The sequence below is a fragment of the Amblyomma mixtum genome, chromosome 1 (assembly GCF_055824585.1).
Source record: "Amblyomma mixtum isolate Tamu chromosome 1, ASM5582458v1, whole genome shotgun sequence".
Taxonomy (NCBI): Eukaryota; Metazoa; Arthropoda; class Arachnida; order Ixodida; family Ixodidae; genus Amblyomma; species Amblyomma mixtum.
In genome coordinates this window covers 176,846,551-176,863,962 of record NC_143012.1, presented here as the reverse complement: position 1 = coordinate 176,863,962, position 17,412 = coordinate 176,846,551, and the positions used below count along the sequence as shown (strand labels likewise).

At 45.9% G+C, this 17,412-nt stretch overlaps 1 protein-coding gene across 2 annotated transcripts in view; it reads right to left on the bottom strand.

Moving 5' to 3' along the window:
* The window catches only part of LOC149370016 (bridge-like lipid transfer protein family member 3A), a 72,017-nt gene extending 55,802 nt beyond the window's left edge, over positions 1-16,215 (bottom strand). For both annotated transcript variants that reach the window (XR_016285473.1, XM_089559671.1), the window contains exons 1-2: positions 15,699-16,215; positions 5,625-5,787 (exon numbers count right to left, since the gene is read on the bottom strand). Coding sequence is in view for 1 of the 2 variants with exons in the window: in XM_089559671.1 (XP_089415797.1) it covers positions 5,625-5,787; positions 15,699-15,742 (207 nt within the window). In the remaining variant the exon portion in view is untranslated. The remainder of the gene's footprint in view (positions 1-5,624; positions 5,788-15,698) is intronic.
* Positions 16,216-17,412: the final 1,197 nt, after the last annotated feature.

Here is a 17,412-nt window from a genome sequence, read left to right as displayed (position 1 = left end):
TTTTTTAATGTAAGAAATTTTTACACACCGAGTATGCTCACATGTCTTTAAGGTGAACATGTGATAAGACAAATTTTCATGGTCTCTTCAAGTTCACCTTCAAGGGATTGTATAACAGCACAGCAGATGTAGACAACAGCACAACTGTGCCTGTTTTGTGTTCTTGTATGTTGCCCATGTCTGTACAGTTATTATATTACCCCTTTATATTTTTAAAATTTTGTTTGCCCTTTTGCTTAGATTTACAGCACTCGACTCCAACTTGTGCTCGCAGGCGTGTTTGTCTAGATATATGAAAAACGCTTGTGGGAGTGCTTAAAGTAAAAGAAGATCAAAGTTGAGCTCATGTCATACTTTTTGACATGCCATAATCCAAAACAAGTCTAAAATTACATGCCTGTTACAAGGACGATCATCTCAAAAAGGAGTGCAGCCTAGATACGGGTCAAACAATAGCACAAGTGAGGCTTGCAACTACTCCATGAAGCTGCTATGTTGTTTTCCTGTCTGTGATACCATGGAAGCCCAGTCACAGCAAAATGGCTATGAGCTCTGCAGTAATATTCATGAAATCGCTTATAATGAAGATGGATAAAGAAAACTATGCCCTATATTGAAAGTTACCAATATATAATATCACACTGAACAGAGAGTTTATCAAGCTCTCAAGGTATGCAGGCAGATTCAAAACCTGACTGCTTTGATTCCTCCTTCATGTGTAATACACACCGAACGAGAGAAAGAATTGCATGCACCTCCATTCCCAAGAACTTATCATCATCATCAGCCAGACTACGCCCACTGCAGGGCAAAGGCCTCTCCCATGTCTCTCCAATTAACCCTGTCCTTTGCCAGCTGTGGTCACCGTATCCCGACAAACTTCTTAATCTCATCTGCCCACCTAACTTTCTGCCGTCCCCTGATACGCTTGCCTTCTCTTGGAATCCACTCTGTTACCTTAATGACCAGCGGTTATCCTGCCTTCGCATTACATGCCCTGCCCGAGCCCACTTCTTCCACTTGATTTCGACTAGGATGTCATTAACACGCGTTTGTTCCCACACCCACTCCGCCCGCTTCCGATCTCTTATACCCGTGCCACATGCTCACAAGAAATGGCAGTAAATGTTTAAGACCTTAAGTTTGTTAATGCCATTATTTTCGGAGTTGGTGCTACCCATCCACATTTAATGCCATTATAGAAAGTGGCAATGACAATAACGCTTCCAAGGCAGTCAAAAGTTTCATCTGAATATAAACATTCCTAATGATCACAATATATCGGGAATGTTGTTCACATGTAATATAAAATGATTTTCCAGAAAATACGGCTGTTCCTGCTTTGCAAGCTGAAAAAGTAGCCATAAACTCGCATGTCAGCACCCAAGTCGAGAGTACCTGTCAATAAGGCTGGTTAAAATGGCGCTCTTCGCATCGAAAATGCGGTGTAATAGATGCCTCATTTGACTGAAAGTTAAGAATTAACCATTTCCTACTGGTTAGGAAGTTGTTACTAACAAAGCTGCATGCTTTTCTGCGTGTGGAATGGAAACGAGAGTACGCATTGCACGGGCGAATGAGTTGTGGCAAACTCAGTAGGTCACGAATGGCAGTAAGGCTAATGCCATTAAATTTATGTGTGTGGCATCGCATGAATGCCATTAAAACTTGAGGCAGTAAGCACTTAATGCCATTAAATCTGTCCGTGTGGCACGGGTATTAATGTTAAACCTATCATTTCTCTTTCCATAGCTCGCTGCGTTGTCCTTAACGTAAGCTGAACCCTCTTGGTTAGCCTCCACGTTTCTGCCCCATAGGTGAGCAACAGTAAGATACAACTGTTGTAGACTTTTCTCTTGAGGGATACTGGAAACTTCCATTCATGATCTGAGACAGCCTGCCATATGCGCTCCACCCCATTGTTATTCTTCTAGTTATTTCCCTCTCATGATCCGGATCTGCAGTCATTTCTCAGGCAAAAGTTATTTCCAGGGCCTTTTTTAACTGGCCTTGCTCCCAAACACAAGTCGCATGATTATGCACAAAGTGCAGAGGCTAAAGAAAGTGATGTGCACATTACGAAACTATGAAACAGAGCAACATTAGGAGAGCACATTGCGAAACACAGCAACATAAAAACAACCGCTTGCGGCTTCATGAAAACCTACCAAAGATATTGACCTCCCTTTTCAGACTGACGTGTTACTCTCGCAGTGCAGTTCTTTCCAGTTCAGGCAATAAACCCCCAACAGTTCCTAAGCTGTAACTCCCAACTCCCCCTTAATATTAGAAAGTTTTAGCAGAGCGGGTTTACTGCCCGCTCCGCTCGCAGTTCCCAGCGGAGCCACAGCGGAGCGTCGCGCAAGAGTAGAGTTTTAGCGGTGTGTCTTCCCCGTCCGCTCAGGCGAGGCGACTCGTTGCGCCTCCTAGTGGTGGTAACTGGACTTGCCAGAAAATGGTTATAATTAAGCCTCTCTGATATATGCGGGAAGAAATAAATAATAGCTGTCTACGTTTGCTGTATGCTTTCTGGTAACAACAGTGCTTTGGTTTTAGCAGTGAAGCTTTCGTATTACAAAAAAAAAAAATTGAAATGTCTGCCACTGTGAGAGCCAAGCAAAGACCACGCAAGTCACCCCTCGCAACGTGCACGTGTACGCATTTGTAGCGTTGTCTAGCGTGTGCATTCATCCTCTACGCGTGCGAGCGTCGACTGTGATCGAGTTCACTGCCTGCAACCTGTTTGCCATGCCAAAAAGTATCCTGCAAGGCCCGTTTCCTGCTATCACAGAAGTAGCGCTGGCGGCTGCCATGTTGAATGTTTACGTTTTGGTTCGGCTAGCGCGAGCCCAGAAGGCTTTGCGCGAGGCCCGCTCGTCGGGCCGCTCCGGACTCCGCTTGGCTCGCGCAGGAGCGGGGCCGTGGAGCCGTTCCGCTAGCTCGCTGAGCGGAGCGAGTGCACAAACCCGCTCAGCTAAAACTCTCTATTTCTACCTTTTCAAACACCTTACATTCATGTTTATGCTGCTGTGTGAGCAGATGCACACATGTATTCATCCCTACATATAGAATTGAAATTACTCTGTCCTATCTACATGTCTACAAGTGTTGCTTACATTCTAGCATCCTGAGGGGAGAGGAATTTCATAGGCACAGCTGAGTTTGAATGAAAAAAAAAAAAAAGAAAACTGAAGGCTTGTGATACCTGTCCAGAGCATTTCTTGAACAAGATCACACAGAAGCTTATGCATGAATGGTATAACTTATGATTTTATATTGACCTGCAACAGTTCAGCCTTCATTTTTTGTAGGAAAATTACATCTGTACCCATCATACAGAGACTGGATATCCAAAGATCTGAGGCTTTAGAACCTCATTCAGCTTTGTTCACTGGAACATTCAAAAGGTGAAAAGCTGCCACGGTGGCTCAGTGGTTACGGTGCACGGCTGCTGACCCCAAAGATGTAGGTTCAATATCGGGCACGGCGGTCGCATTTCGACGGAGCCAAAATGCTAGAGGCCCGTGTACTGTGTGATGTCAGTGCACGTTGAAGAACCCCCCGTGGTCGAAATTTCCGGAGCCCTCCACTACGGCGTCTATCATAGCCTCAGTCGCTTTGGGACGTTAAACCCACATGAACCAAAACCAAAGGACATGACTCTGCAGGGAACTGGACACTAACAGACTCAATATATAATAAAAGAGCAATTACTCATTAGAATCCACCTAAGCGCAGCATTGCAGCTACAAAGGTGGGGCAGTGGTCCAGGGTTCGAACCCCGGCCCGCGATGACTTTTTCTTCAGCTACGAAGTTTCTGTGAAAGATGGTTGTGTTTGGGTGGATGCTAATGAGTAATTATTCCTTTATTACAAATCTACTCCGCCCTGGGGAATTCCTCTAAAACACTGAACCAAGCCTGATTGTGTTCACCGCTTCTATTTGTTTGTTTCAGCGCTTGTAAAGTCAGCAGAAAAAGTTCACCGGATGAGGGTGCGTAGAAAATAGTTTATTTGGGCAAAGCCACGCAAGCCAACTGCATGACACACCTGCAAGTGTGAGAGGATGTGCGTGCTCTGTCTGGTGACATCAAGGCAGAGCTGTAATAAATTTTTTATTGAGTACACTCCCTCCATAAATATTTTCTGCCACCTGTACATACTGCAGGCCAGAGCTTTGACCCAGGCAGGAGGGATGTTGTTCCACAATTTTCTCCCATTCACTCAAATACCTAGATACTGCTGTGATGCTTTACGGTTAGCTTTATGAGAGTTTAACATCCCAAAGCGACTCAGGCCATGAGGGATGCCATAGTGAAAGGCTCCGGATAATTTCAACCACCTGGGGTTATTTATCATGCTCTGACATCGCAGAGTACACGGGCCTCTAGAATTTTCACCTCCATCAAAATGCGACCGCCGTGGCCAGGATCGAACCTGCATCTTTCGTGTCAGCAGCTGAGCGCCATAACCACTGAGCAACTGTGGTGGCTCTGATGGACATTACTGTAGACAGGCATAAACATAAAAAATAAGCATCTGAATTTCACTGAGATTTCAGCCACAGAACAAAACACAAGGCATGGGTGAAATGGCGATATATACACAAGCAGTATATACACACTGGAGCTGTAAGATTTCAACATCAACAACGAAAACAATGAAATAAAGATGATGCAAATAAACAAAGTACACACAACTATAAGTGAGAGAGAGAAAGAAATTGTAATGAGAGCAAAAGGAGGAGAGGTCGGCCGGTGGTAACATGGCTCTGGCCTGCTATTAACTTCAAGTGTATACAACTACAAGTGTGTGTGTGTGTGTGTGCGTGCGCGCGCACGCGCCCTGAGGAAGGACGGTCCTCCATTTGAAACTGCCGGTATTAAATGAAGGTAATTTCAAAGTTGTGACCCCTTCTCCCCCCCCACACACACGCACGCACACACACATGACAAAGGGAAGATTGGTGGCTATTCTGTGGCAGCTTTACTTCAGTCTGAAACTTTGTTATTTTCTGCTCATAATTTGCTGCAATGAGCATTAGGCCGAGCCAAAACCAGGTTTAGTCCCAAATCAAATGCAGAAAGCATGGCAGAAGCCCATAGGTGCATATTAAGAACAATTTTCACAGGCGTCATAGCTCATGGCATGATGACAGAAAAAAAATTTGGGGGACACTTAAGCTCAGTCTTTAAGGGCAACAGCGTTAAGAGGTCCCATCAGTGGTTCCTCTTGTCCAAGCAGACACAGACACTGTTTCTTCTTTGCTTCATGATCACAATCATTATGTGAAAGACCACATGACTTTAACCAAGTGGAACAAATGTGCCTTCGTGGCCTAGCGGTAGTGGGTCTGACTCGCAACCCAAGGGTCAGGAGTGCGACTCTTGTCTAATCACCCCAATTTTCTTTTCAGTGCAATTCATTTACTTTATACACTCACATGTCCTAATGACATTTCAGCCATGTTGCGGCCTTCTAATCCCCAGGTTTACAATGTTTTAACCACTTTTCAAATCCACTGCTCCTCTGACCAATCTCAGGTTTTCACTCAAGCCGCCACCAGATTTTCTGCACAACGGGAACCTTACGCCATCCCGTAAAAAAACGGGAAGCGAGCTTGCCTTGAGGGTGAGATAGTTGCAGACAGCCCGAGTCAGGCAGAGCCAGGTGGGGAGCTCGAGGAGCTCCGTCAGCACCTGCTCATCCAGCTCCAAGTGCCGTAGCTCGCAGTGGCCTCGCAGTGTGCTCAGCTGGATCTTGTCGAGCGACAGGTTCTTGGTGAACCTGGAAAAAAAAAAAGAAAAGTACGAATCAGATATGTCACTTGCAGGTCTCACAACATCAACTGAGGTGCCGAGTATGTTCAAAGTTTCAACACATCTAGCGAAACAAATGTTTTAGGCTGCTGCTCGTGGGTAGCACCTACTACGAAGTTTCTTTCAGAGAACCCAAAGCAAAATGGGGAGCTAGGCATGTTGAAGCCACCAAAAACTGAGCTGGGCAGCTTTGAACAGTTTCTGCAAGCTGGCTTGTGACAGGTTTCACTGTTGTAGTAGTGCGTAAGCAAAAGAACCATATTGCACACGAGAAGGAGAAAGCAACATATGCAAAATACCAACTGCACAGTAAGAAACTAGGGGCAACAGTAAATGAGACCAGCCAAGATCCAGTGCATCACCAGCTATGACAGAAGTTGAAAACGAGCTAATTGCTGCAGCAACCCTCATAATCAATATTTACAACTTCAGACTGTCACAAAAATAGTGCAACGTTGCTGACTCACTAAACCACACTATGAAGTCTAGGGTTCGACGGAATCCCGTCTGGTGAGGGAAATTCATAGTGATTTGCCAAAGAAAACATACACTTGTCAATGATGCAAAGAAAATAAAAAACGCGATTGACGTTTCGGTACCCGTACGGGTGCCTTGATCACAATGAAGCGAAGGACGGGAAGGGGAGCTATATATGGGTGATTTTTCGAAGGGTGCGCAGGTATATCTCTGGGAGATTGCCACGGGTCGGGTTGATTGTGTGTGGCGTGGACTGAATGCACAACGATTCTATGAGAAGGCGTTTTGGTAATGATTTTTCCTTTGCAACCGCACGTGCTGCGTCCAAGTCGATGCTGCGTCCCAGTCGATCTTTTCAGATCATGACATTCAAGCGGCCCACGTTCCGTCATGCAAACTTTGACAACGACTCTTGCGAGTCAAGGACCCTCTTGACCTCGATATCTAGCCAGGAATGATCTACAAGATCCCCTGTTGTGATTGTGACGCTTCCTCTATCAGAGAAACAGGAAAATTCAGGACAAGGCTAAAGCAGCACCAAAATGATGTCGCCAAAGGAAAAACTAACTCAAACGCTTTAGAACAACATCATCGGAAAACCGGCCATACCATCGACTGGGACTCGGCAAAATAATAAAATAATTACCAAAACGCCTTCTCATATAATCACTGTACATTCAATCAACGCCACACACGAACAACCGGACCCGTGGAAATCTCCCAGAGATATTATACCTGTGCACCCTTTGAAAAATCGCCCATATATAGCTTCCCTTCCTGTCCTTCACTTCATTGTGATCAAGGCACACGTACGGGCGCCGAAACGTTAATTCCTTCTTTATTTTCTTTGCATCATTGGCGAGTGTATGTTTTCTTTGACAAATCAGTAAACCACGCTGTGCAGTGCATGCTGATGTTATGCTGACCAATAACTAGACCGGTTCACTTCCGTCTGCACTGTACATCTTTTGATTCTGATATCAGTTTTGCACCAGCTTCCCTCTAGTATGCACTTTTTCAAAAGGATGCATGCACAAATGCATAAATAACGGAGAAAAGTATCGGCAGAATGAAAGCTGCCAATAGGCAACGGGCAGTCGTCAGGAGCCGCCACGATCGCTGAACAACCAGCGCCATCTAGCGGGCAGGCGGGGAACATATCGCAGGATTGCTCCGCCGTAGCAGACGGCACGGCAGCCTTGCGCGAGGCTGGTAGAATGGCGGTGGAAAGCGTGCCGATAGTTATATCGGCGGCATTTCGCGATTTGGACGATTTGAATTCCTTCTTCCGAGGAGCGAACTTGAAAAAGGGCAAGCTTTTGCTTGAAGCCGGTCACGTGCACAACGTGAAAGAGCTCGTGCTTTCAAGCGGCTCCGAAATAAGGGGGAAATGCATGGCGCAGACCCCTGCTACACGGGCGTTTCGAATGCCTTCCAACCGAATGTCATTCGACTCGACTGCCGAACTAACGCTGCTACACGAAGTTTTTCAACGGCATTCGGTTCAGATGACATTCAAGTCGACGGAGCTCCGCGGAGACATTCCAGATTTTTGCCTTCGAAACGCGAACACAGCCCGAAGCGACCAATAGCCGTCGCTGCCGCCGTCGCTTCGCCCCGCCCACAGCTGCGCGACTGCTTTCGGCTCTGTGGCTGTTCATTTCGATACCCGCTGCTCGCTTTTTTCTGCTGTTTGTTTAGCAAATAGTTCATGTTCCGTCTAAGTGAGTGCTTGCAGATAATAGTACACCAACGAACATTTACCGCGTGTGCATGAAATTTCCCCAGGAGTGCGACGATGAGGACGACTGTATACTCATGCTGCTGTTTACATCGCTGCGTATGAACAGCTTGTACTGGTTTGCAAGACATAAAACGAAATATGCGCTTTAGTTCTATTAAATAATCTCCTCTCTTCTGTACCGGTCGTACCCGTGCCTCTTTACGCAGTGCGACAATCTGTGGGAAGCGCCGACACGATCGCTCGCCTGAGAAACACTTGACAGCCGGGTTGTTGACATCGCGTAGGACCGGCGCTTCTCGCTAATTTTCCCGGCTTCCTCCGACATGCCCCGTACTTTATTTTAAACTACTTTATCCAGAAGCGTGTTTGGTGACCGTTCGCGTTAACTGAAATAGCTAGCGACGGCGACGACTGCTGCTGGCCGTAAAGCACTGCTCGGCAGCCCGAGTCACACCGCCGCTTCCCGTTCACCGTATGCGCGTCCTGCGATGTAAGCAATAGTTGATTTCATGTCACTCTTGTCAAAACTACACTCGTTGACCATTTGCATTCGCTAAAACTTGTGAATTCGTTCTTCACAATCACCGATCCAACCCTGCGGGCTCGCCAGTCGTCGCTGAAGGGAACGGAGTCGTCGTCGACTGAAATTAATTTGGCAAGTGGTTGTCGCTAGTGAGTGTCCATGTGTGCACATGTGAAATATAGGCGCTCGTTTCGCTTATTTCCAATCCGCATAACGTATAAGCGCGCAAGTATTCGCACCGTCACCTCATCAGCGCGTTTTCGCTCAGCCGCCGAACTCCCGAGGGCATGAAAGCTGACCGTCCGCTGATCGAACTCGTCGGTGTCGTTTAGCCAAAAAACTTGTGCCACTACAATAATATTATAATAAACTAGATAGTTCACTATAATCACATGCTGCTGTTCACCGTGATAGTGCCGTTGTCGGACTAGCGTGACCGTAGTCGTCGTTGTACACTGAAAACGAGCTGAGAATTTCGAATGCGTTTGGAAAGTGCCGTGTAGCACCGCGGGAGTCCGTCGAGTTCGAATGCCATTCCAAGTCTCGACTGCCATTCGACTCAGATGTCATTCGAAAGTACCCGTGTAGAACAGGTATAATCAACGCGCCGCCGAAGAGCGTGGAGATCGAGGTAAGCTACGTCTGTTCATCGCTTGTATTTTTCTGGCTCGCATCTCTCATTGTTATTTCAGATTGACAACAGCAGGAGAATCATTCGTATTTGACCCCGGCATTCTTCGCAAAAAGAGTACGCAGCCCAGCCGCGGCGATCAGATGGCATACGGAGCTGACTGCCAATGCGTGCGACGGCGAGCGTATCCTGTCTCCGCTGCGCTGCTCGCCGCGAGAGGCGCCTCCGTCGGCGCCGGAGTTACGTTCGCCTGTTGCCTATATGGGGCAGCCAAATGTTACAGTCAGGTGAAACCGGTGGAATGTGCCTCTTCCTTCTAGGCGCAGCTATAAACAGAATGCCTCACAAATACTCAACAGTTTCACCAACTTCAGCACAAGACATTGCTAAATGAGACATACTAAGTTTCTCAGCGGAGATGTCTTGCTGAGACTGCAACGCATGCTCCTCATAATGCAAAAAAAAAAAAAAATCACCTTACAAAGCCATGAAAGGCCGCAAACATAGGCAAAACGTTATTGGGATTTGAATATTGCATCAGTCTCCCAACAAGCAACGATAACATGCAAACAGTAACAATGTCCACCCTACTAGACCAAACTTAAGAGTGGAAGATGATTTCAATGCTTTGTCGCACACAGGTTCAGTTGCCCAAAACACCTTTTATCAGATGTACAACTGAGCTCAATCTTTGGTGGTGGCAGGATAAGCCTTAAAACTTCCTTCAAACATTGTCTTCAAGCACTGAATATTGCTTATGCATAGCGAAGTAAATAAAATAAAATTTCAGCCATCTTTTTATTTATTTAAAGTAGTAAAGGTGCTATTCTTAATTGCAAGGCATGCCGTGAATTATAAAAACACTCCAGATGTTTATATAAAAGGAGTTTTCCCCTAAGGGGCTTCGGTTTCCCAGCTCTGGATCTGATGTTCACTAGCTAGTGATGTAAGGTCTCTAAGTACTGATGGGCTAGTCAGTACGAAGCCTCTCTGAACAAAAACACAAAATAATGATTCCCCGTGCCGTTTTGCACTGCTCTTCAGAACAGCATACGCGTGGAGGTAATGGAATCTGCGATGTCACTCAAGTGACCACTGAAAGCAGTGATAATTCACAGCACGCTGCCCTCAGAGCTGCCAAGCCTCTGCCGTTTTCCTGTGCGGTTCCAAAGTACCGCCTGCAAGTCGAAATGCTCCAAGCCCACAAGAAATATGACAGTGGCAGATGGCAGCTACGCGACGACCGTCTGTGACACAGCTGTATATCACATCGACTGGCCTTCATGTCACAAAAGTGCACACGCACTTTTATGTCTGTGCATGCAAGGTTCAATGCCACATCATTAGCACCTAGGCAGACACGGTCTTATCTGGCGCAGCCTAATCTCTGACGTCTATGTCAACATTGTATGAGGATGTCTCACTACCCCAAAGACAATACACGTTGGTATCAGAATTGTTTTCTTCCAAGAAAGGCTTCGATTACTTCATCCATCAGAAACTTGCAATGCTTTCGAGCAACCATGCTGCAATGTTGCTGTTTCCTGCTCAAAAAAACTGACTTTCCTATCACACAATGCAAACAATAAGACCTGCACTTAATTAGACGCAGTTCTTTTCATCTCAACAGGTGACAGCAGTCAGACAGATCAATGCATCTTGCACACCCAGAAAAAGTGAGTTTTTTGGATGGGCTTTCCAAGGCAGAATCATCAAGAGTGTGTGTTGCTCCGTTTTTACAGCGTACATGCCCATGCAAATAAAATTGGCATCTGGTCAGTGTCATTTCTTGCTCTTTTTAAGACATTATGCTACACTAAATTCTCTCATAACCTGAACAGCCTGTATGCCTTCCTCTCACTTTCTATTCACACAATGCAACAAAAAGCCTGGTCAATGGAGACTCCACCGAAGTAGTGGTGGTTGGTGAAGCATACAGTCCGTAAGGAAGGAGCCTGGTCTTGAAAAAAAAGAAAACTTTATTAATGAAGTCACAGTTAAGAAATCTTCAGGGAATATGGATTTTTGTGTGCCGAACCTAACTATATAATTTAATTTGATGTAAAACAATTCCTTGAGCACTTATGTAATTTTTATGCACATATTTTGTGAAGAACATTGAAAAAAATTTCTTGCAGGAAACTCGCTGAAATGTATGCCATTTGCTTCTCTTGACACCCAGGAATGCAATAAAGGTAAAATTGTCTTCCTGCCTGTCATAGAACTTAAGTTATAGGGTTTTGAAGTTATCGCTTCAGACATGAGGAGAAAAGTGTGTATTCCTGTTTCTGAAGTGGCAGCTTCAGCACCCTATAACTCAAGTTCTATGATAGCGAGGGTGATAATTGTACCCTTATTGCATACCTTGGTACCAAGAGCACCCAATGGCATACATTTGGGTGAGTTTCCCGCAGCAAATGTTCTTGAAAACTCTTCGCAAAATACTTGCATAAAAATTGCATAAGTGGTCAAGGAATTGCTTTACATTAAATTAAATGCCATATCTAGAATCAGCGCACAAAAATACACGTGCCCTGAAAATTTCATAACTATGACCAGAATAATAAAATTTTCTTTTCAAGACCAGGCTCCCCCCTTAAGAGTAACGGAGTGGATTCCAAGGGAAGGGAAGCGTAGTATGGGGCGGCAGAAAGTTAGGTGGGCGGATGAGATTAAGAAGTCGGCAGAGATAAGGTGGCCGCAACTGGCAGAGGACAGGGTTAATTGGAGAGACATGGGAGATGTCTTTGCCCTGCAGTGGGCGTAGTCAGGCTGCTGCTGCTGCTGCAGATGATGATTTAGAGGTATGCGAACAGTGGAACAGAGAAAGTAACACCCATGTTTCTCATTCTCGCCCATCATTTCTGTCGTGTTGTGAACCTCTTAAAGTGAACCATTTCACTCTTGTGCATTGGCTAGCATGAACACCGGTAATGCCACATCAACAATAATCTCATGATGGTTATTATGCAGTCAATGGACAAAGGAGAGGACAAAGTGAAGCTGTCCTGTTTCAACAGGTTACTGTGTTCTAATGAGAGACAGGCTCCATTCACTGAAAACAGAGCTTCCATGCGTGAGAAAAGGTCGGAAAGTGAATGGCCTCAGAGATTTGTTGCCCAGATCTGAGATCTCTGAGGACAGGCTACACCGTCATTCACTACCAAACGGCAATCACGGAGTCCTTTCCGGCCTTGACGCTAAGAGAGTTAGTTGAGGGGCAGGAAAATTTTAAAATATAATTTTCTGCCGGATAAGCATCAAGATAGCCAGATTGAGCAGCAGAATCGATCTTTGCCCCAAACAAAAATTGAATGCAGCTGTCCTCAGTGTCCCGTCAAGTAAATCAACAATTTTATCTGTCTTGAAAGGTAACTGCAATTTTTCGCAAACGCTGCACAAGTACCCATCCCTTATATGCGACGATACTGCAATGGTTTCATCATGACTGAACGAGTCACTTCAAGGGCTGTGTGGGATTCCTTGGAGCACCTTCTTGGAATGCTAAGGCATTTCCTGGAGAGTTCATAGCCATTTACACTAGCCTCATTAAAGGCTTATTAACTGTTTGTATATGCTTGTGAACAGTGGACATTTCTGTTACGATGAGCTTTCAATAATGTGAGCTAACATACAGTGCACCTCTTCTAGGAGAAACTCTGCCAAGCCAATTGATTTGGTCATCTGAACAATTCATGAAACTTTGTATAGTTCCTCATAGATGCAACCTGAAAACAATCTGGTCAGTGCAAACAATTAATTTGTGCACACTAAGTCTTGTTGGGCAAACAAACCATCTTGCATTGAACAGCACTAAGCAGCTGACTGGTTGGCATCACTGTGCTGTACTGCGTAAGGCAAGTCAATACAACAAAGAGACTAACCATCTAAAAAGCCAAGAACATGACTGCACTAGTTTGTGCCTGCAGAGATTCAATTTTTGCCCGACAAGACACGATGCAAGCCACTTGTGACCTCGCATGTGACATGGAAACAGGCACACTGTACATTTTAAACACAATAGCAGCTTTTTCAAGTGCATGAGGGTTGTGAGCAGTCTTTAGCAAACAGGCAGACACATGCTATCCCATCAGAAAACCAGCAACTCTTGAAGAAAGGGCTAAAAAGTCCTAACAACTGAAAAGCCGATTGAAGGTGCTTTGTGGGTTTTCTGAAAATATTTCTCCTTCCAAATATTCAGTGCAGGCACCTTGTTAACCTCTTCTGGTGTATGATGCTCTGGTGTAATTCATTGCTGGTTTACTAATAAAGACTTATGTCCTACTCTGATATTCTGGGTTCCAGTTAAGTTAGACATTCACAGTCCTGTCATGTCAATCCTGAATGTATTTTACAGTACTTGGAATTTTTATAACACTTCTAGAGTAATTAAAGATATTAGACTGACATTAGCTTGACTATTCTTTTTGACCCCAGCGTACAGGAAAATTAATTCTTCAGATGGTTTAGTTTGGTTTATGGGGGGTTTAACGTCCCAGAGCGAATCAGGCTATGAGGGACACTGTAGTGAAGGGCTCCGGAGCCACCATTGATTAAGATATCTTCAACTAAAAAATAAAAATAGCATCATCTTGAATTTACACACACACTTTTCCAATGATGACGCATGCCGAAGTACAAAATTTGCCAACAATAAAATGGTGAAGAGACCACTGTATTAAAGGCAGGACTGAACAGCGCACAAAGGACGATGCCATGCACCAACTAGCTCAACTCTCCGTACTTCTACAGTTCAACTGTATTAAACCTGCATAATGAACACACTTTGCTCGCAGAAAATTTAAAGAAATTTGCTAGATGCAATCTACATGCAGGATATTATATAGGACAAGTTTATATGACACTTGACTCTGTCCTTCGTGCGAATAAACATGGCAGTTATAATTCCTGCAAGTGTAAATGAATGGCGGCTTTATCTTACAGCCCAGACTACCTGCAGCCTTCCAATTCGTCAATGATGACATGTGCAATATACATTAGACAAGAACTAATTGCAAAATGAACTGTTGTTATGTTTATGAACGCAGTCTATGCATAGATCCTTCATGCAGTTTCATGTTCACTGCCCCTAGAGAGCACGACGGTCATAGTCTTGCCCAACATTTGCACACCCCACCAGCTTAGTCTGCGAGATCACAAGCATGCATTAAAGCAATGTTAAGCATTATCTAAGAAATGGCACAAGTGTTGTGCAACTCATCCCAATATGCACTCTGATGTTCCAGTGAACTCATCAATAATACAAAATTTTTAATTTCTTTTGCAAAGCCAACAGAGGACTCGAGACTAGAAACAGAAAGGTTCCACGTCACACAAAAACACCCAAGGGCTCACACAAGTTCTCTTCCATATGTGCACTTTGACCAGCACAGTTAGACCTCTATTAAAAGCCGAAATGAGCTTGCCAAATATTGCCGGGCAGAAATACCAACAGGACACTAAATTAGATAGTGGAAAGTAGTGGAAGACTGCCTGCCAATGCTAAGTGAGCATCTAGTACACAAAGTTTTCATTTCCCATGGGCACTACTGAAAGACACCAAATGACATATCTGGCAGGAATTAAGCTACCTAACAATCATGCATGCGGGAAGTGTCAATAAACTTGCATTTTGACTAGACCAGAACTCTTGCCAATTGGGCAGCACAGATCGCTTATTGATTTTTATCTTTTTTTTCAAAAGCTGCCGTCTAAGCGATGACCCATTTTCCGCAAACTCTCTGACGCACGTCCACCGCGCTTATAGGATGACGTGCCCTTCAATTGCCGCTGGGCAGAATGCGTAATACGAGGCTGCAAGATCGCGCTCTGGGATGCGCGCTGAAAACGTGCGCCGAAATCGCCTACGAGACGCTCGACAGCGGAGTCGATTCATCTCTGAAGGAACAATGTGTCTTGCGGCCCAGACTACTTCGCTACACGCGTAGCAGCTGGACACGTTATGGTTGCTTGGGAGAAACAATAGACAACAGCGTTGCGGACTCGCTGGCTACACAGTCTGTCGCGGTGGATACTGCTGCGTGCCACCGTGTGGGCGTGAAGCCAAAACCGTCAGTTCACAAATCCGCAGGTCTCGTACGCATCCCGACGGCGCAAAACGTAGCTCGAAAAACAGTTCGCAGAACAGCGGTCGCCAAAGCAAGGCCATCGCGACTGGGTTATTAGCATCGAATTTCCTGTCTATTCATGCGCACCTGCTAATGTTTGGCATGGGCTGTGTTTCCCACACATACGGCAGCGTCAGCAACAAACGGGTCCGTTACGAAACACGCGAGCAACGGCACCAAAGGCGCTTAGCGCTCGCAGGCGTGATTTGGACCCAGTTCTGTGTGACGCGCGGCACACATCCGCGACAAGCGGAGCGAGACTAAACACATCAGTCGCACTTTCGCACGGAAGCACGCCCGCGGCACACGGGCAAGTACTACACGAGAGGTGTCGAAATGAACAACAACAGGCGCGATCATGCTGCGTTGTACTCACTTGGAGAGGTGCTTGAGAATTTGATTCTTTATGATGGACACCATCGTCGTGGCAGTGGAGATAAATAAACGCCCCGGAGAATTTTTTTTCTTTCTTGTTTCCTCACGACTCCAGTCCGCGGTATGTACAGCAGCAGCGAGGTCGCCGCGGGTCCACGGCGCCTTTCATAGCTGCCGACGGCAGCGCAGGGCGAGCGACGACGAAGCACCGGTCACCCCGTCGGTCCCGTCGGTTTCGCCCACGGGCGCAACGGGCGCGGATGGCATCGCTGGTCCGGTTCACGCCCGAGTGGGCCGGGCGCACAGCTGATGGTGCCGACGGCGGGGTCAGTGAGCTCTGACGGGACCGCTGCCGCGACGACGGGCCAGCCCGGGCAACGACACAGCGCCCGGAGATTTTCGACGAGCGGCACTTCGCAGCGCCATGGCTGTCAGACTCGCTGGTGCGCGCTGCAACCGCTAGAACGATCACCACAGCTGTTTGCCTCTCGCTTCGACATGGACGGATGCGGTTCGCGATTGAGTTTGCTTCTAAGAAGAATTCGGGACACGGTGTGGAAAGTAAGCGAAAACGTTCCGTTTTTGCGGAAGCTGCACCACAAAAGCAACAGCACAGCTCTGTCTTAAATATTTTAGAAATTCTGAACAGTTTTTCATTCATTGTATACGTGTATAATGGTCTAGCTGAAAGCCACAAGATGGCGCCAGCGCGTCCATACGAATGCGAATAGGATAAGATTAAAACGAAACGGCTGTATTAGAATCGGTGTGCAAGGCAGCGGCCTTCCGCTTTTATTTTACGGCATATGGCGCTTTCGGCAGGTGTATCACGTTTGCGCGCAACCGCATTCTAACACAAACAGCAATACAAGTGTATACGTACTTGTATACATTACTGTATTTACAATGCACATTACGTCGCAGGTACAGAGGGCAAAACGCATGCCTAGAACAACCAAACTGTGTGTTGCGGAGCTCTCAAAGCCGCTAAGACCAAGAAAGCAAAAAATGATTATGAAATTCTATGAGTTTAACAGCAAATGTTTACATCCAGACCATTTTTAACGAAATCTTATCGCTAGTTATCGCGTGTTGCGCCCGAAACACGCTCAGAGCGTGTTCTAGACATGCGTTTTGCCCTCTGTACAGCCCCCGTCAAAAGTATACAGCCCAAGGGGTTTGCTTCTACGCTGTTTAGCGGGGCTCCCTAGCATATCTAGCACTCCAAAGTTTAGCAGGATTGAGGATGCGATGCCATTCCTCTGTTGAGAGGTTACGGTCGCTGAGGATGCATAACGAGGCATGCAACAAGCTTCCCAAGCAAACCACTTGGGCCGTATACTTTTGACGGGGGGTGTACGTAGTCTTTAATATGCCGCTGTGTGTGCGAGGTGCTATAAATACCGGGGAGTAGTTTCCCCTCCCTACCGCCTAGGGGAGTAGCTCTCCTACCGCGCTGGTGCCACGCCCGTGGTACCAGCCCTTGACTTTCCTAAAGGAATTTTTGAAAGTATGGCCACGAAACACCACTCTTAGATATTGTTTTAAATTTGTCCAACACATTTCCGTATTGCTTATTTATTTCTACGAACTGTGTATTCGCCTGTCATTATAATATTGCAAGGATCCCAGACAACACCAAACGTCCTGAGGACGTCCTCAAATGGTCAAAACGTCCTCATCCCGAACAGGACATTCTGAGTACTTTTTGAGTG